We start from the raw sequence: 14,914 nt of genomic DNA, 5'->3' as shown, positions 1-14,914 counted from the left end.
AGGAGAGACGGCATACATCTCACTTTGGATGGAGCTGCTCTCATATCTAGAAATATGGCTGAGTTTATTAGTAGACCAAAATCATGACAACCCGGAGTTGAGACCAGGAGGAAGAGCTGCAGTCTTACATGCTTCTCTGCGCTTCCATCAGAGCAGTTACCCACTCAAAACCACATAGAAACTGTCTGTCCCCCGACCACTTAAATCAATTAAATCCAAGGTAAACAGAAGAGGATTCATTCGTAAAAATCTAATAAAAATTAAAACCACTACTGCAAGAAGTAGTACAACAAAATAAGAGAATTGAATGTGGACTCTTGAACGTTAGATCTCTGTCATCTAAAGCCGTAATAGTAAACGATTTAATCTCAGATCATCATATTGATTTATATTATCTAACTGAAACCTGGCTGTGTCATGAAGAATATGTCAGCCTAAATGAATCCACTCCCCCAGTCATATTAATACTCATATTCCTCGAGACACTGGCCGAGGAGGAGGAGTTTCAGCCATTTTCAACTCGAGCCTAATCATCAACCCTAGACCTAAATTTAATCATAACCCATTTGAAAGCCTTGTTCTTAGTCTCTCTCACCCAACCTGGAAAACTTTACAGCCAGTTATATTTGTTATAGTGTACTGTCCTCCTGGTCCATATTCTGAATTCCTATCTGAAGTCTCAGAGTTTTTATCAAACGTAGTCCTTAGTACAGATAAAATAATTATAGTAGGTAATTTTAACATTTATGTTGACGTCTATAATGATAGTCTTGGCACTGTGTTTATCTCATTATTAGATTCAAATGGCTTCTCTCAGTGTGTAAATAAACCCACTCACTGTCTTAACCACACCCTCGACCTTGTTCTAATTTATGGGATTGAAATTGAACATTTAATAATTTTTCCACAAAATCCTATTTTATCAGACCATTACTTAATAACTTTTGAATTCCTATTACTGGATTGCACGCCATTAGACAAAAACGTCTTCACTAGATGTCTATCTGATGGTGCTGTAGTTAAATTTAAGGAAGCAATTCCATCAGTACTGAATTCAATGTCATGTCTCAATACTACAGAGGACTCTTATGCTTATTTAGTCCCTCTCAAATTGATAATCTTGGTGATAGTGCCGTAGGGTCATTGCGAATAACACTTGACTCCATCGCCCCTTTAAAAAGGAAGATAATAAAACACAAGAGGTTAGCTCCATGGTATAACTCCCAAATCCGCAAATTAAAGCAAACATTGTGAAAATTTGAAAGGATCTGGCGTTCCACCAAAGTGGAAGAATCTTGCTTAGTCTGGCAAGATAGACTTAAAACATATAGGAAGGCCCTTTGTAATGCCAGAGCTGCCTATTACTCAGCATTAATAGAGGAAAATAAAAACAGCCCTAGGTTCCTTTTCAGCACTTTGGCCAGGCTGACAAAGAGTCATAACTCTATTGATCCATGTATTCCTATAGCTCTCAGTAGTAACAACTTTATGAGCTTCTTTAATGAAAAAAATCTAACTATTAGAGACAAAATTCACCACCTCCTGCCCTCAACAGGCACTGATTTATCCCCAAACACAGGAACCTTAGAAAAAGCTGTAAAACCTGACATATATTTGGACTGTTTTTCTCCAGTCGACTTTCCTGAACTAACTTCAATGATTTGTTCAGCTAAACCATCAACCTGTCTCTTAGACCCTATCCCAACTAAGTTGCTTAAGGAAGCCTTACCCTTAGTTTGCGCTTCTTTACTAGATATGATCAATCTGTCTTTAGTAACAGGCTATGTACAACAGTCTTTTAAAGTAGTTGTAATTAAACCTCTTAAGAAGCCTTCTCTTGATTCAGGCATTTTAGCCAACTATAGACCTATATCTAACCTTCCATTTCTCTCTAAGATCCTTGAGAAAGCAGTCTCTAATCAGTTATGTGACTTTCTACATAACAATAGTTTATTTGAGAATTTTCAGTGAGGATTTAGTGCACATCATAGCACAGAGACAGCACTGGTGAAAGTCACAAACAACCTCCTAACTGCATCGGAAAAAGGATTTCTCTCTATACTTGTCTTGTTAGATCTTAGTGCCACATTCGACACAACTGATCATCACATCTTATTATAGAGACTGGAACATTTAATTGGCATTAAAGGAACTGCATTAAGCTGGTTTAAATCTTATTTATCATTAGACACAGAGTTCCACAAGGTTCTGGGCATGTATATGCTTCCTTTAGGTAATATTATCAGGAAACACTCCATAAATTTTCATTGTTATGCAGATGATACCCAATTATATTAATCAATGAAGCCTGATGAAACCAATCAGTTAAACAAACTCCAAGCATGCCTTGTGGACATAAAGACCTGGATGACCTGCAATTTTCTACTACTAAACTCAAATAAAACTGAAGTTATTGTGCTTGGCCCTAAACACCTTAGAAACACATTATCTAATGATATAACTACTCTGGATGGCATTACCCTGGCCCCCAGCACCACCGTAAGGAATCTGGTAGTTATCTTTGATCAGGATATGTCCTTTAACTCCCACATAAATCAAATTTCAAGGACTGCCTTTTTTCACTTATATAATATTGCAAAAATCAGGCACATCCTGTCCCTAAAAGATGCAGAAAAATTAGTCCACACATTTGTTACTTTTAGGCTGGATTATTGCAATTCCTTATTATCAGGCTGCCCTAACAAGTCTCTAAAGATTTTCCAGCTGGTCCAGAATGCAGCTGCACAAAAACTAGAAAAAGAGATCATATTTCTCCCATTTTAGCTTTGCTACATTGGCTTCCTGTAAAATCTAGAATAGACTTTAAAATCCTTCTCCTAACTTACAAAGTCCTTAATGGTCAGGCACCATCATATCTTAAAGAGCTCATAGTACCCTACCACCCCACTAGAACACTGCACTCCCAGAATGTAGGCTTATTGGTGGTTCCTACAGTCTTTAAAAGTAGAATGGGAGACAGAGCCTTCAGCTATCAGGCTCCTCTCCTGCGGAACCATCTTCCAGATTCGGGCCGGGGGGCAGACACCCTCTCAACATTTAAGAGTAGGCTTAAAACTTTCCTTTTTGATAAAGCTTATAGTTAGGGCTGGCCAGGCTCGCCTTGGATCAGCCCTTAGTTATGCTGCTATAGGCCTAGACTGCCGGGAACTTCCCATGATGCACTGAGCTCCTCTCTCTCTGTATGTATTCATATACCATCAATGCATGTTACTAACTTGGCAAAACATGAAACTGTAACAAAACAGAAACAACTCCAGGCAATTATTAAAGGCTCCATTTTATACAAAAATGGGACATGGGAAAACATACTAAGACCTTTTTCCCCTGTGAATGCCTGAATGTTGTTAAAACTCAACACACTAACACCAACACCTAAAAGAGACAAATAAACCCTTTAAAAAACTTGTGTGTGACAGTGTGACAAGTTTTGGATCTCACATATCAGTTTCTGGTACTCCAGGTATGATGATCATTCCTGCGGAGAGGGAGGGAGATTTTGAAAAAAAAAAGTGAATAATGACATAGAATTGAATCCAGGAAACAGTGTTTTGTGGTCATATTTCAGACCTGTGAATGAAATGTGTGAGTGAATTTCATATTCAACCTATCTCCAGCAGACTCTCCTTCCCATAGTGCTGGGCTTTGAAGCCAATTTTGGTGGCCAAACTGTGTAATTACAACTTCCATCACGCTATTGGGCCCAAAAAGATTTTTTCCCATAGACTTACAACCAACCCCTGGGACTCGTTTCACTATCAGAATTTGATCCATTTGGTCCGATCACGCTTCGAAAGTCTAGAGGAGCTGCACAATTGAACCGTTTTATCACCATTCAAGTTAGCCGGAGGGCTAGACCAGAAGTTAGCAGTCATGGCTGTCAGAAGTCTCTAGTGACTATGCTCTATGGGCACACTGGGCCCATGGAGTGTGTGCAGTATATTTTCAGGAAGTGGCTTTTTTTGCTTCATGCACCACTGAACAACTTTCATAGGAATGAATGGGGCCACACCTCCAATGCTGTATTCAGTTCTTTTTATACATCCATGATCTGCATTCACACAAGCACACATACCCCAAACATTAATGCAAAATGTATAACATAAGGAATGGCAGCTGCCATGAGTACAAATAAGTCTTTTTGCTTGCCCTAACTGCTCTCACAAATAACAAACATGGTACCTTGATACTCAAGTCTGCAGCCTGCAGGGAGTCCTGATCCTTCTTGTTGCCACTGTCCATCTTTTTCACTTCTACCTGCTTGGTCCTCAGCTCAGTCTGGGTGTGCTTCAGGGTCATTTTGGGCCTAGGCAGAAAGAAGAAGGACAGAGACAAGATAAGACATATAAACTCTATTAGAAATCTATGATAAGACTATTACAAGACTATTATAATGACAGAGATCAAGTCTGTTAAAAGGAAACTCATCATTTCAGGTCTAAGTGACTAATGGGCATAGCTTCTCTGCACTGGCTTACTGTAAAATCCAGAATAGAATTTAAAATCGTTCTCCTCACCTACAAAGGCACCATCATATCTTAAAGAGCCCTTCTTTCTCTCTTAACCCAGCTGGTCAAGGCAGAAGGCTGCCCACCTAGAGCCTAGTGCTGCTTGAGGTCTCTTCTCATTTAAAGGGAGTTTTTCCTTGCTGCTGTCTCCAAGTGCTTGCTCATGGGGGAATCATTGGGTCTATCTAAATTAAAGAGTACGGTCTAGACCTGCTCTATGTGAAAAGTGCCCTGAGATAACTTTTGTTATGATTTGGTACTATATATATAAAATTGAATTGAATTGAATTACACTGTACTGACTCATTTCTTGAGTCAGTACCTGTACTACAGTGGTTGTCTGTTGAGTCTCCCATGTCATGGCTGTGGGCAAATAGGTTATCTTCTTCACTGTTGACTTTACTTGAGCTGTCTGCACTTCCATGACTCAAACGGTCAGTAGGGTTTCCACCAGTGTATTGCAAGACCAGTGGGCCGCTGGACCCCCCCCCGGGCCTAAACATTGGGGAATTAAAAAAAAAAAGCATTTTAAGATGTTTTCTAAACTAAAATGTGTTATACAAGTAGCGTAGCTCCTTTAAGGAATAGCTTAGTGCATAGCAAGTGTCAGTCGACAGAGAGAGTGCGTGTGTGACGGTGGCACACACAGACATGGGGACGAGCCAGAGGACGACCATTGCTTAGAATCAGATCCGGAGCAAGCTGCCTGCCATCCAGAGAGAGACACACAGAAAGCAGGCTGAGCAGGCAGAGAGCCGGAGAGTTTCTGCCAAAAACAAACACCGACACCTGGGGAGACATAAGAGCAGCTGCTCGCTAACAGCTACATGTGTTTACAGCAGAGAGCGTTGGGATGAACTCCAGCTTTCTTCATCTCAACTTGGACTCACACAGCCATAACAGGAAAGCCCCAAACACCACAGAGCTGCCTCACCACTCGGTAACACACCTGAAAGTCACAGAGAAGAAGAAAACATTGAACATTAATTAGTCTTGGATTTGAATATTAATAGTTCATTAAAAAAAGTACCATAAAGCCTGTACATGAAAATTATAATAAACCTTATATTTTTTAGTGTGACTGTACCTCATCCAGCACCTCCACCTCAGTGGTCCTCATCTTTTAGAGGACATTGTACACCTGTTGCATGGCTTGACTTTTAAATTCGGCCAGTTGCAAAGCTGCTGGCAGGCAGATGAACCACAGGCTGTAGCAGTGACTGAATAGGCAACAGGCCCACAGCATAGGATTGAAATAGAAACGCTTAGCCATCTTTTACGCTAGCTTGATTTCCCATCAGATAAAGCAGACATTTAAAGCAGTTTTACATAAGATGAAGAGAGTGATAAGTTCATTTTTGACACAGGTCTGGGTTCCAGCAACATCAAGTGTTCATTGTGTGTGAAACATGAGATCACACACACACACCACACACAAACATACCTGTAACTCCATGTCAACAAACAGAAAGGTGTGATGCAACCCAACAAAGAAACATTACATTTTCTGGCTGTCTCAACAACCATTCCATATGCCCTGCTTGATTAACTAACTTAGGTTTGATCTATCAAGTTATCCTAAGTGTGACTATTAGTTTACTCTAAGCCATAGTCAAAGTCTATCTTCGTAAAACCAACTCCAAATGGCAGTATGTGCAAAGCCGGCAGCAACAAGACAAAAGGTGGGGCAAATTAAGAATGAGCTATGCGGGTGGTTCCTTAACAAGCCATCTCAGTGTACTGATATCATGAACATCACAGTTTTACATAACGTAATCTATAAAATTTCAGTTCATTAGAGAGCCATCAGCCTCTAGAGAAACAAATATTTCCCTGCAGCTCATGACAGACATGTGAGGGGAAACGCTTGGTAATAAAAGGCTCAAACATGAAATTTATTATTTGTTATAAGCTCCATTCAAATTTCAATATACACACTAATGCACCTTAAGCTAAAGAGAATCCCTAACACATTCACATCAGAATCACCACACACAGGTTACCGCTGTGAAATCAGTGGCCATTAAGTTAAAGTTTTGTTAAGTCTGCACGAGGGCAATTCAACACAGCACAACACCACTACAAGTAAGGTAATGGTGAATGAACCTCTTTCTTAGCTAGTCACAATAACTACATGAATGACCAAATAAAATATGCTTTTCAATGGTAACACTTATTGCAGTGCATTACAACGTGAAGGAGGTTTTAGTATTTGTCACCCACAACACTGAATTTTGGTCATGATTACACATATTTCTAACTTTTATACAGTAATTAGACAATGAATTACAATTCATTTTTGATGAAAATTTTAACTTCTTTAGATGGCTTTGATTTACTTATCCAATAAGACTCAAAACCGTTAACAATGATCAGGATTCGAAAATGTATTGTAATGATGGGAGGATTAAAGCAGGGGGAAAAAAACTTAAAGTTACCCTACTAATCTGTGGCACTCTGGGGGAGAGATTTGTCTGTCATGAGGTAAAAAACAGAGCTGACTGAACCTGAAAGAGAGACAAGTTGTGCCGTCAAATGGTGCTGTTTCAGGCTAACAACAGTTAGCCTTAATGTTGGCCATTAGCTTTAATGTTACTGGCTACATTCCTGTGAGCTGCTAGCGTAACATTAGCAGATAGTAAGATGATGATGATAGTAAGATAAAAGGCAAATTGTGGGTAATGTTTGTTCTAAGATCTCTAACAACAAACACAGAGTTGTTTATGAATTATTCATGCTAGCTAACTTAGCTATCTAATCAGTTAGCTGACATTAGCACGGCTAAAAATTTAGCAGATGCCTATTTGATGGTATTAGCAAACTTAAATTGGGAAGTTAAAACCTTCTGAAATTATGTTAACAAGCATAAAACCACATTAACCACTGCTTGACCACAACATTGTCAGCTTTACTGTTATAAATTCTTTCCAAGGGCTGGATGAGAAGCTATCATCTAACTGCTGCGTCTGCCTGGTGCTTATCCCTGGTCTGGTCTAAACCTGAACAAAAAAAAAAGAAAAACAATTCGCACGCAAGATTAAATTGGGATTACATCCCCTATACATCAATTTTATGTCATTGTGACGTATAGGTTTTTATGTAAGGGATAATGTTCAGTGAGTGGGTCATTATTGCGAAATGAACCCCAAAATCCTGTCGGGGTCCATTTTGTCGTCATTTTTGTCTCTGACTGAACATTATCCCGCTTATTACAAGGCTATTTACTCATTAAACCAATAATCTGACACAAAATATTGATTTAAAAATGATAGTACGTTAGATCTTAAGATTAGCCTATTTAGCGTTATAATTCACATTAAACTGAACGTTTCCATTGATGGTGAAGTGAGACAAGGTTAATGGGTATTTAGGAATATTGATGTTGACGTTTCCTCATTCGTCTTTATGTTTCCTTTTTGTTGGGGCTTTGAAGTTGACACACCTGGAAATAATTGCTACTAACACTACAACTGGTAACGATATTACTGCTATCACTACTTATCACTTCAGTTAGTATGTAGCAATAGGCAACTAGGTGAGGCGCTCAACAGACCTGCTGCCGTTGCCTGGATTGGTGGACAGGATATTGCTCTATTTTTCCCTATCTGTAATGATTGGAGCCCAGTAGCTCCTCAGGCTGCCCTTACATCTGTGCCCAGTCACAGACATTATCTCCCTACTCTCAAGACCAGCCTGAGAGACACAGGCATTGTATTACGGTCACAGTGATAATGTCTAAGCCTACTCTAAGGTGTTGGACTTTTAAAACCAACCATAATCAAAACACAAAGGACCGTGGGTAACCTATTATGGCTTCTAATTCAGACTAGCCGTAATTTTTGTAATAGTGCAACGACCAACACAAGCAGCACACAGAGTTTTTTTCCTGACCTTGAAATTTGCTTTGCCTGTCTGTGTGGTATTGTGGTATCCAGCACTGCATGCACAGTGAACTGTCAGAAGGAGACACGCAAATAGGCAGCGTAAAGCGAGTTGTTGGTGTTTTTGTGGAACACGGGTCTTAGACATCTCAGAACCACATCACTCTGCTGCCACTTGGTAATTTTATCAACAAATACTGGAAACTAAATACTTGCTGTAAATGTGCTGCAATAACCGATTAATGCTTGAAATAATTAAGTAAGGGATAATCAATGAGTATGTGTGCAATAAATGGTTTTAAGGCACTTCATGTCATGCCTTAAAACCATTTAACACACACTTACTTGTAGATTATCTTTTACATAATACGTTCAGACTCTCAATAGATGACACTTCAAAATGGAGCACGATCAACTGTAGATGTCGCAATCTTGTGTGGACATTGCGGTGACGTACAGACAAATTAAAAGAAAAACTGGTACAGGTCTGAATGCTTGACCCCTACAGTGAGGGGATCTGGTGGTTCTGTTATGCTGTGGGCGACATTTTTCTGGGATGGTTTGGGTCCACTCATCCCCTTAGAGGGAAGGGTCACTGCAAATCAATACAAAGTTGTTCTGAGTCATCACTTTTATCCTATGATGAAACATTTCTATCCTGATGAGAGTGGTCTCCTCCAGGATGACAACGCCCCAATTCACAGGACATGAGGGGTCACTGAATGGTTTGATGAGTATTAAAATGATGGGAATCATATGCTATGGCCTTCACAGTCACCAGATCTCAACCTAATTAAACACCTATGGGAGATTTTGGATTGATGTGTTAGACAGTGCTCTCCACCAACATTATCAAAACACCAAATGAGGAAATATCTTTTTGAAGAATGGTGTTCCTCAGCCTTGGCATTGATTCTACAAGTCACTGGAACTCTTCTGGAGGGATGAACACCGTTCTTCAAAAAGATATTCCCTCATTTGGTGTTTTGATGATGGTGGTGGAGAGCTTCAAGTCTCAGGAGTTTCAAGTCTTTTTTGAATTTGTCAAGTCTGGTCTAAAGTCATCAGATTCATGACCACTTGAACTCCTTTCCTCTGGCTGTTTACAGCTCTACTCTGCTCTGCTGCTCTTCATGTGGTCTTCCTTTGCTGGTACCATAACCTGGACTGTTATGAAGCGTAAAGAAGAATTATTTACAGATGCTTTACGTCAGTCAGTGATATGAAGGCTAAGTATTGGGGCTTCACACCTTTGATTTCAAAAGGAATCATCTTGGAAATGTCGGAGCAACGCCTGAGTGAGTGAGTGTGTGTGTGTGTGTGTGTGTGTGTGAGAGAGAGAGAGAGAGAGAGAGAGAGAGAGAGAGAGAGGGAGAGGGAGAGGTATGTCTTTTCCTCGCCAACAGCGCGTCATTTTTAGCTCAAGAGAGGGTTGGATGTCTGGAGTTGAGTTCAGAGCAGACCACAGCCGGTGTGTGTCAGTGTGTTTTTCCGTCCATTTCTGATCAGTCGAAGAGCAGTGACTCTCAGAGGGCGGGTAGGTCTGTGACGGTGTGTGTGGAGGTGTGGAGGAGATGGTTCTTTCTGCAGGATGGACCGCAGGAAAATCGTGCCCGGGTTCGTCCCCTGTTGTCTGTTATTGGCCCTGTCTGTCTCTGCAGAGGTAAGCAAGCTGCTTCCAAAGACTCTCCACTTATATAAAGCTGATATTTATGATTTGCCATTCAGCCCGGACCAGGCTTTGTAACGTTTTTATGTCACGGAGCCCAGACAGACACTGCAGACGTCATCTGAGTTAGCTATTCATAATGAAATTTATTGTATGTGTCTGTCATTTACAAATCCTTTATGAAGACGTCTCTTGGAAATAACTTTGTAATCTCATCATTCGGAAAACAGAAATAAGCAGAGACAATTACTTTATTGTAGTTAACTGTGTTGAGGAATTTCCTTAAAAGTTTTTCTAAAATCATAATGACAGGAAAAACTGTCTGGGATCCCGTTAAATTCAAATAAATATTCATTTAGTCTGTCATTGGAAACTTTATTTTCCACACATGTAGAATTGCAAGCTCGCACCTTAAACCAAGTCTTCATCTCTAATAATGGCTCTAATTAGGCTACGTTATGGGGACTTGCTGTTTTGTACTCAAAAGAGAGGCGAGTCCCCACATGCGACAGTGTGAACATAATTTATGTCCCCGCAACATCCGCGATACCCACACACACTCATATATATAGCCTATACGAAAGCTGTAAACATACTGACTTCAGGGTAGGGGACAGTATGCATATATATATGTACACATGCGCACACACACACACACACACACAAACACACACACACACACACACACACACATATATATATATATATATATATATATATATATATATATATATATACACACACACACAAGTATAGGAAAAAACAGCACAGGTCTGAATGCTTGACCCCTACAGTGAGGGGATCTGGTGGCTCTGTTCTCTGTTATAGCGTGGGCAGTATTTTGCTGGCATGGTTTGGGTTCACTTGTCCCCTTGGAGGGAAGGGTCACTGCAAATCAATACAAAGTTGTTCTGAGTGATCACGTTTATACTATGATGAAACATTTCTATCCTGATGGAAGTGGTCTCTTCCAGAATGACAATGTCCCAATTCACAGGGCACAAGGGGTCACTGAATGGTTTGATGAGTATGAAAATGATGTGAATCATATGCTATGGCCTTCGCAGTCACCAGATCTAAACCCAGTTAAACATCTATGGGGGATTTTGGACTGATGTGTTAGACTGACTGATGTGTTTTTGAAGAATGATGTTCATCCCTCCACAAGAGTTTGAGAGACTTCTAGAATCAATGCTAAAGCTGTGAAGCTTCCTTTCATTTGTCACTGGTCTGTATACATACATATATATATATATATATATATATGTGTGTGTGTGTGTGTGTGTGTGTGTGTGTGTGTGTGTGTGTGTGTGTATACAGTACTGTGCAAAAGGTTTAGGCACCCTAGATATTTAGATTCTTATCCATTATGCAATACCATCAGGGAGGTGTCTGATCAGTCCCAAATTTATTCATGACATGACAATGACCCCAACCATGAAGCTAGAGTCATAAAGAACTATTTTCAGCATCAAGGAGAATGATGAGTCCTGAAACAGATAGTATGGTTTGGCCCCCACAGAGCCCTGATCTCAACATCATGGAATCAATCTTTGATTACATGAAGAAGCACCTGAGATGGCCTAAATAATAAATCCACAGAAGAACATTCTTTCTCCAGGATGGTTACAACAACCTACCCGCAAGTTATCATGAAAAACTGTGCTAACGTGTACCAAGGAGAAATGCTCCTGTTTTAAAGGCAAAGCTGCACACAGCAAATATTGATTTCATTTAAGTTTTAGGTTTCTGCTGTTTACTCAACTTTGTAAGAAGTTAATTGATAAATTAAAACAATCTATAGCAATATTTTTGTAAGCATTCTCACTTTACTTTTAGTGCCTAAAACTTGTGTACAGTACTGTATATATGCATGTATGTATATATATGTATATATATGTGTGTGTGTGTGTGTGTGTGTATTTTATATTCACAGTTGACATGACAGTAAAAAAAAAAAAACCTGCACTGTGTATAAACAAATAAAAATTTTAAATAAAGTTAGTGACACCCATACCCTGTATTCCCTGTATTAAGAATATAGAAAGAAGAACAGTAGACAATAGAAGAAAGGTGACACAATGAAATCAGTAAGGGGATGTAAACTAAGAGGATATTGTGCACTTTATTAAGTTAAATAGAATGTGTATAAATATATTCACTGGAAATACTACACATACAATGCAATTGCAGGAGTGATAAGTAAATATAAATGAATGACCTATAGTGCAAAAGTAAGATGTGTATAGTAGGTTTGTTAAGTTCTGTGTGTGTATAGACACAACATTAATGCATCAATTAGAGAATATGTTTTCCAGTTTGTGTGTGTTCAGTGCAGTCTATTAGTATTTTGAAGGGCTGACCTTTGGCTATAAGGTGTTTGACAGTGTTCACATCTATACTGATAATCTATAATATAATATATAATTATAATAGTACAGAGAAAACAGAACAAGAAATACGTATAGACTGTGTTGTATTTGTATATGTATATCTATATATCAGTCTATCTATTCTTTCAATTACTTTTTTCTCATTCTTTAATTGGTGGTTGGCCTGTTTGCTTCATATTATCAGAAGGTCAAAGTCTACTCCCTTTTTCATTTATATCACTTCACTGCAGATAAGTGTGAAAGTTACATGTCACAGTTTAACAGCCCTTTCCAATCAAGGTCAGTTCAAGTATTTCAGAGGGATTTAAAATGATTTTACAGTCTTTTTTTTAACAGATTATGAGGCATTACCTGTCAGCATTGTTCTCTGTATATGGAAGATGCAATTTTAGCCCCAAGAACACAAAATAGGCTAGTTAAATATTTAGAACAAAAATGAACAGAGGATTTTAATTTTCTGGTTTGGGGGCCATCTAGTAACTCTGGGGCCCCAAGCAGCTTCTTAGTTTGCTTATGCCCCAATCAGACCACCTAGTAATCTATCAGCATATGAAAGGCAGAATGTGTGCCAATAAAGTCATTGGAAGGAGACATATGGGCTTTTATTGCACTTAACACGCTGATACTAATCTGTACTTACTGATAAATTTGTAGTTGTTCCCATTTACTGAAACTGAACTTTAACAGCTCATGTATGCCATACTGTGTGTCATACGACATACTTAAGTGAATTCATCCATTCTTAAAAAGATATTCATGTCCATGCAGTCAACGTGTCCATGCTCTTGCAATTAAATGCATTATATCAACGTGAAGAAATTTTAATATCCTACTGAACTTTAGGTTTAATTTTGAGCAACATTCTGAAAACCCTGTCCAATCATGAATAGTTTATTCCATTTAACCCAGTTCTAAATTTAGGTTTAAGGGACACCGTCAAAATCAATTGGATACTAAATTTAAGTGATACAGTAGGTTATAGATATGTTAATTTCATTTCACTGTGACTTATGTCATTGTTGTTTTAATCTTATCTTGTCCACCTGAAGCCCACACTCCTTAGCTATCTGTAGTCAATCACAACAGTGTCTATACTGTTCTGTGTGATGTGGTCATTCACCGGAAGCCAAACATATTACAACAAACCCAAAGCAGCAACCAAAATACATCTTGGAGGAGAGAGAACAATGAGCCTCAGCAAAACTCTAGTGCTGCTGTAAGCAAAACTTAATTTTACAAGAAGACTCCACCAACAACATTAAATACTCATTCCCTGCCAGCTTGAAAGGCGGCTCCGGACAGTTTGTAGCTTGCTCCTGTGTGGAGGATGTCAACTATAGTCAGCTTAGTTTCACCTCAGTTATGGATTTCAGTGGAGACCAGTTTCCCAGCAAAATGTATCAAAACATATGAAAACCATCAAAAGAAACTTCTCAAACAGCATAATTAATTGTTTCTCTGTCTGTTTTATGCTCAGTAGCTTCCAAACAATTATATAAATAAATATAAACTCCATCTCCATCTTTGTATTGTCTTCATCACATGCACAGGCATGGACAGTGAAAAGCATTGAGAACAGGAAACTGTGAGTTGTGAATGAACCCATCGTTCAGGGTTATTAAGTGGCAATCCACTCCCAGCGTCACTGGCTACCCAATCTAGCTCATGACCACAGTTGAGTAAAAGCAGACATGTACATTTCTAAAGTTCTTTTTTTTAAAAAAAAAAACCAATTCAACAACAAGAAAAATCTTTCCACATGGTTCCAGGATCTACCTATGATCACAGTTTCTTCTGTGGCATTAAAATAGTGTAAAGGCTTTGCAATTGAATAGACAAACACATGCAGGTTGTGCTACAGTTTCTGTTTGAATACGCCTCTACATTCTGCTTTTCAGTTATGGCTGTAAACTCATGACTATAGTTTTTCCTTCACAGGTCTCTGAAGATGGATACTTGAATATTCTGCAGTCCAGTCCAGGTACATATGGTTTTGTATGTTTCTGTTTTTGGGGAATGTGAACAGTTACATAAAATTGAATGAAATATGTAGTGCAAGGGCTGCAACTAATGAATATTTTTACTTGATTATTTACTTTAACAACAATAGTGAAAAATGTCGATCATAACATCCTTTAGCCCAAGATCTTTGAATTGCTTATTTAGTCCAACCAAATCCATCAATATTCAATTCAAAATAACAGAAAATGCAGAAAGGCAGCACATCTTTACACGTGCAAATGTTTTGCTTAATTGATGACTAAAACATTTAGGCAGTTTTTTTACGATTGGTTCGATGCATGGTTCAATACTGAGTCCAGGTGTTTAACTTTACCAACATACTGCTGGGCACAGCAGATCATTTTACACACAAAAGCAAATCTCACCAACAACTCATATGTCAATCAGATCACACTGAGATAAAAACACTAACAACAGGCAACA

The 14,914-nt window shown here is 38.8% G+C and overlaps 1 protein-coding gene and 1 long non-coding RNA gene across 2 annotated transcripts in view; one reads left to right on the top strand and one right to left on the bottom strand.

Moving 5' to 3' along the window:
- Window positions 1-3,230: 3,230 nt before the first annotated feature.
- Window positions 3,231-7,565, bottom strand: LOC122997260. Its single transcript, XR_006407192.1, has 4 exons — window positions 5,614-7,565; window positions 4,849-5,475; window positions 4,201-4,324; window positions 3,231-3,496 (listed from the first exon to the last, which is right to left on the bottom strand). It is a non-coding gene; the product is annotated as an uncharacterized LOC122997260 (long non-coding RNA).
- A 2,249-nt stretch (window positions 7,566-9,814) lies between these two features.
- The window catches only part of LOC122997590 (neurotrypsin-like), a 32,972-nt gene continuing 27,872 nt past the window's right edge, over window positions 9,815-14,914 (top strand). The window contains exons 1-2 of the mRNA XM_044373842.1: window positions 9,815-10,070; window positions 14,408-14,450. Of these exons, the coding sequence (XP_044229777.1) occupies window positions 9,999-10,070; window positions 14,408-14,450 (115 nt within the window). The 5' untranslated portion in view covers window positions 9,815-9,998. The remainder of the gene's footprint in view (window positions 10,071-14,407; window positions 14,451-14,914) is intronic.

The sequence above is a fragment of the Thunnus albacares genome, chromosome 14 (genome assembly GCF_914725855.1).
Source record: "Thunnus albacares chromosome 14, fThuAlb1.1, whole genome shotgun sequence".
NCBI classification, from domain to species: Eukaryota; Metazoa; Chordata; class Actinopteri; order Scombriformes; family Scombridae; genus Thunnus; species Thunnus albacares.
The sequence above is the reverse complement of the archived record's forward strand: the minus strand, read 5'-3'. Positions and strand labels throughout refer to the sequence as shown.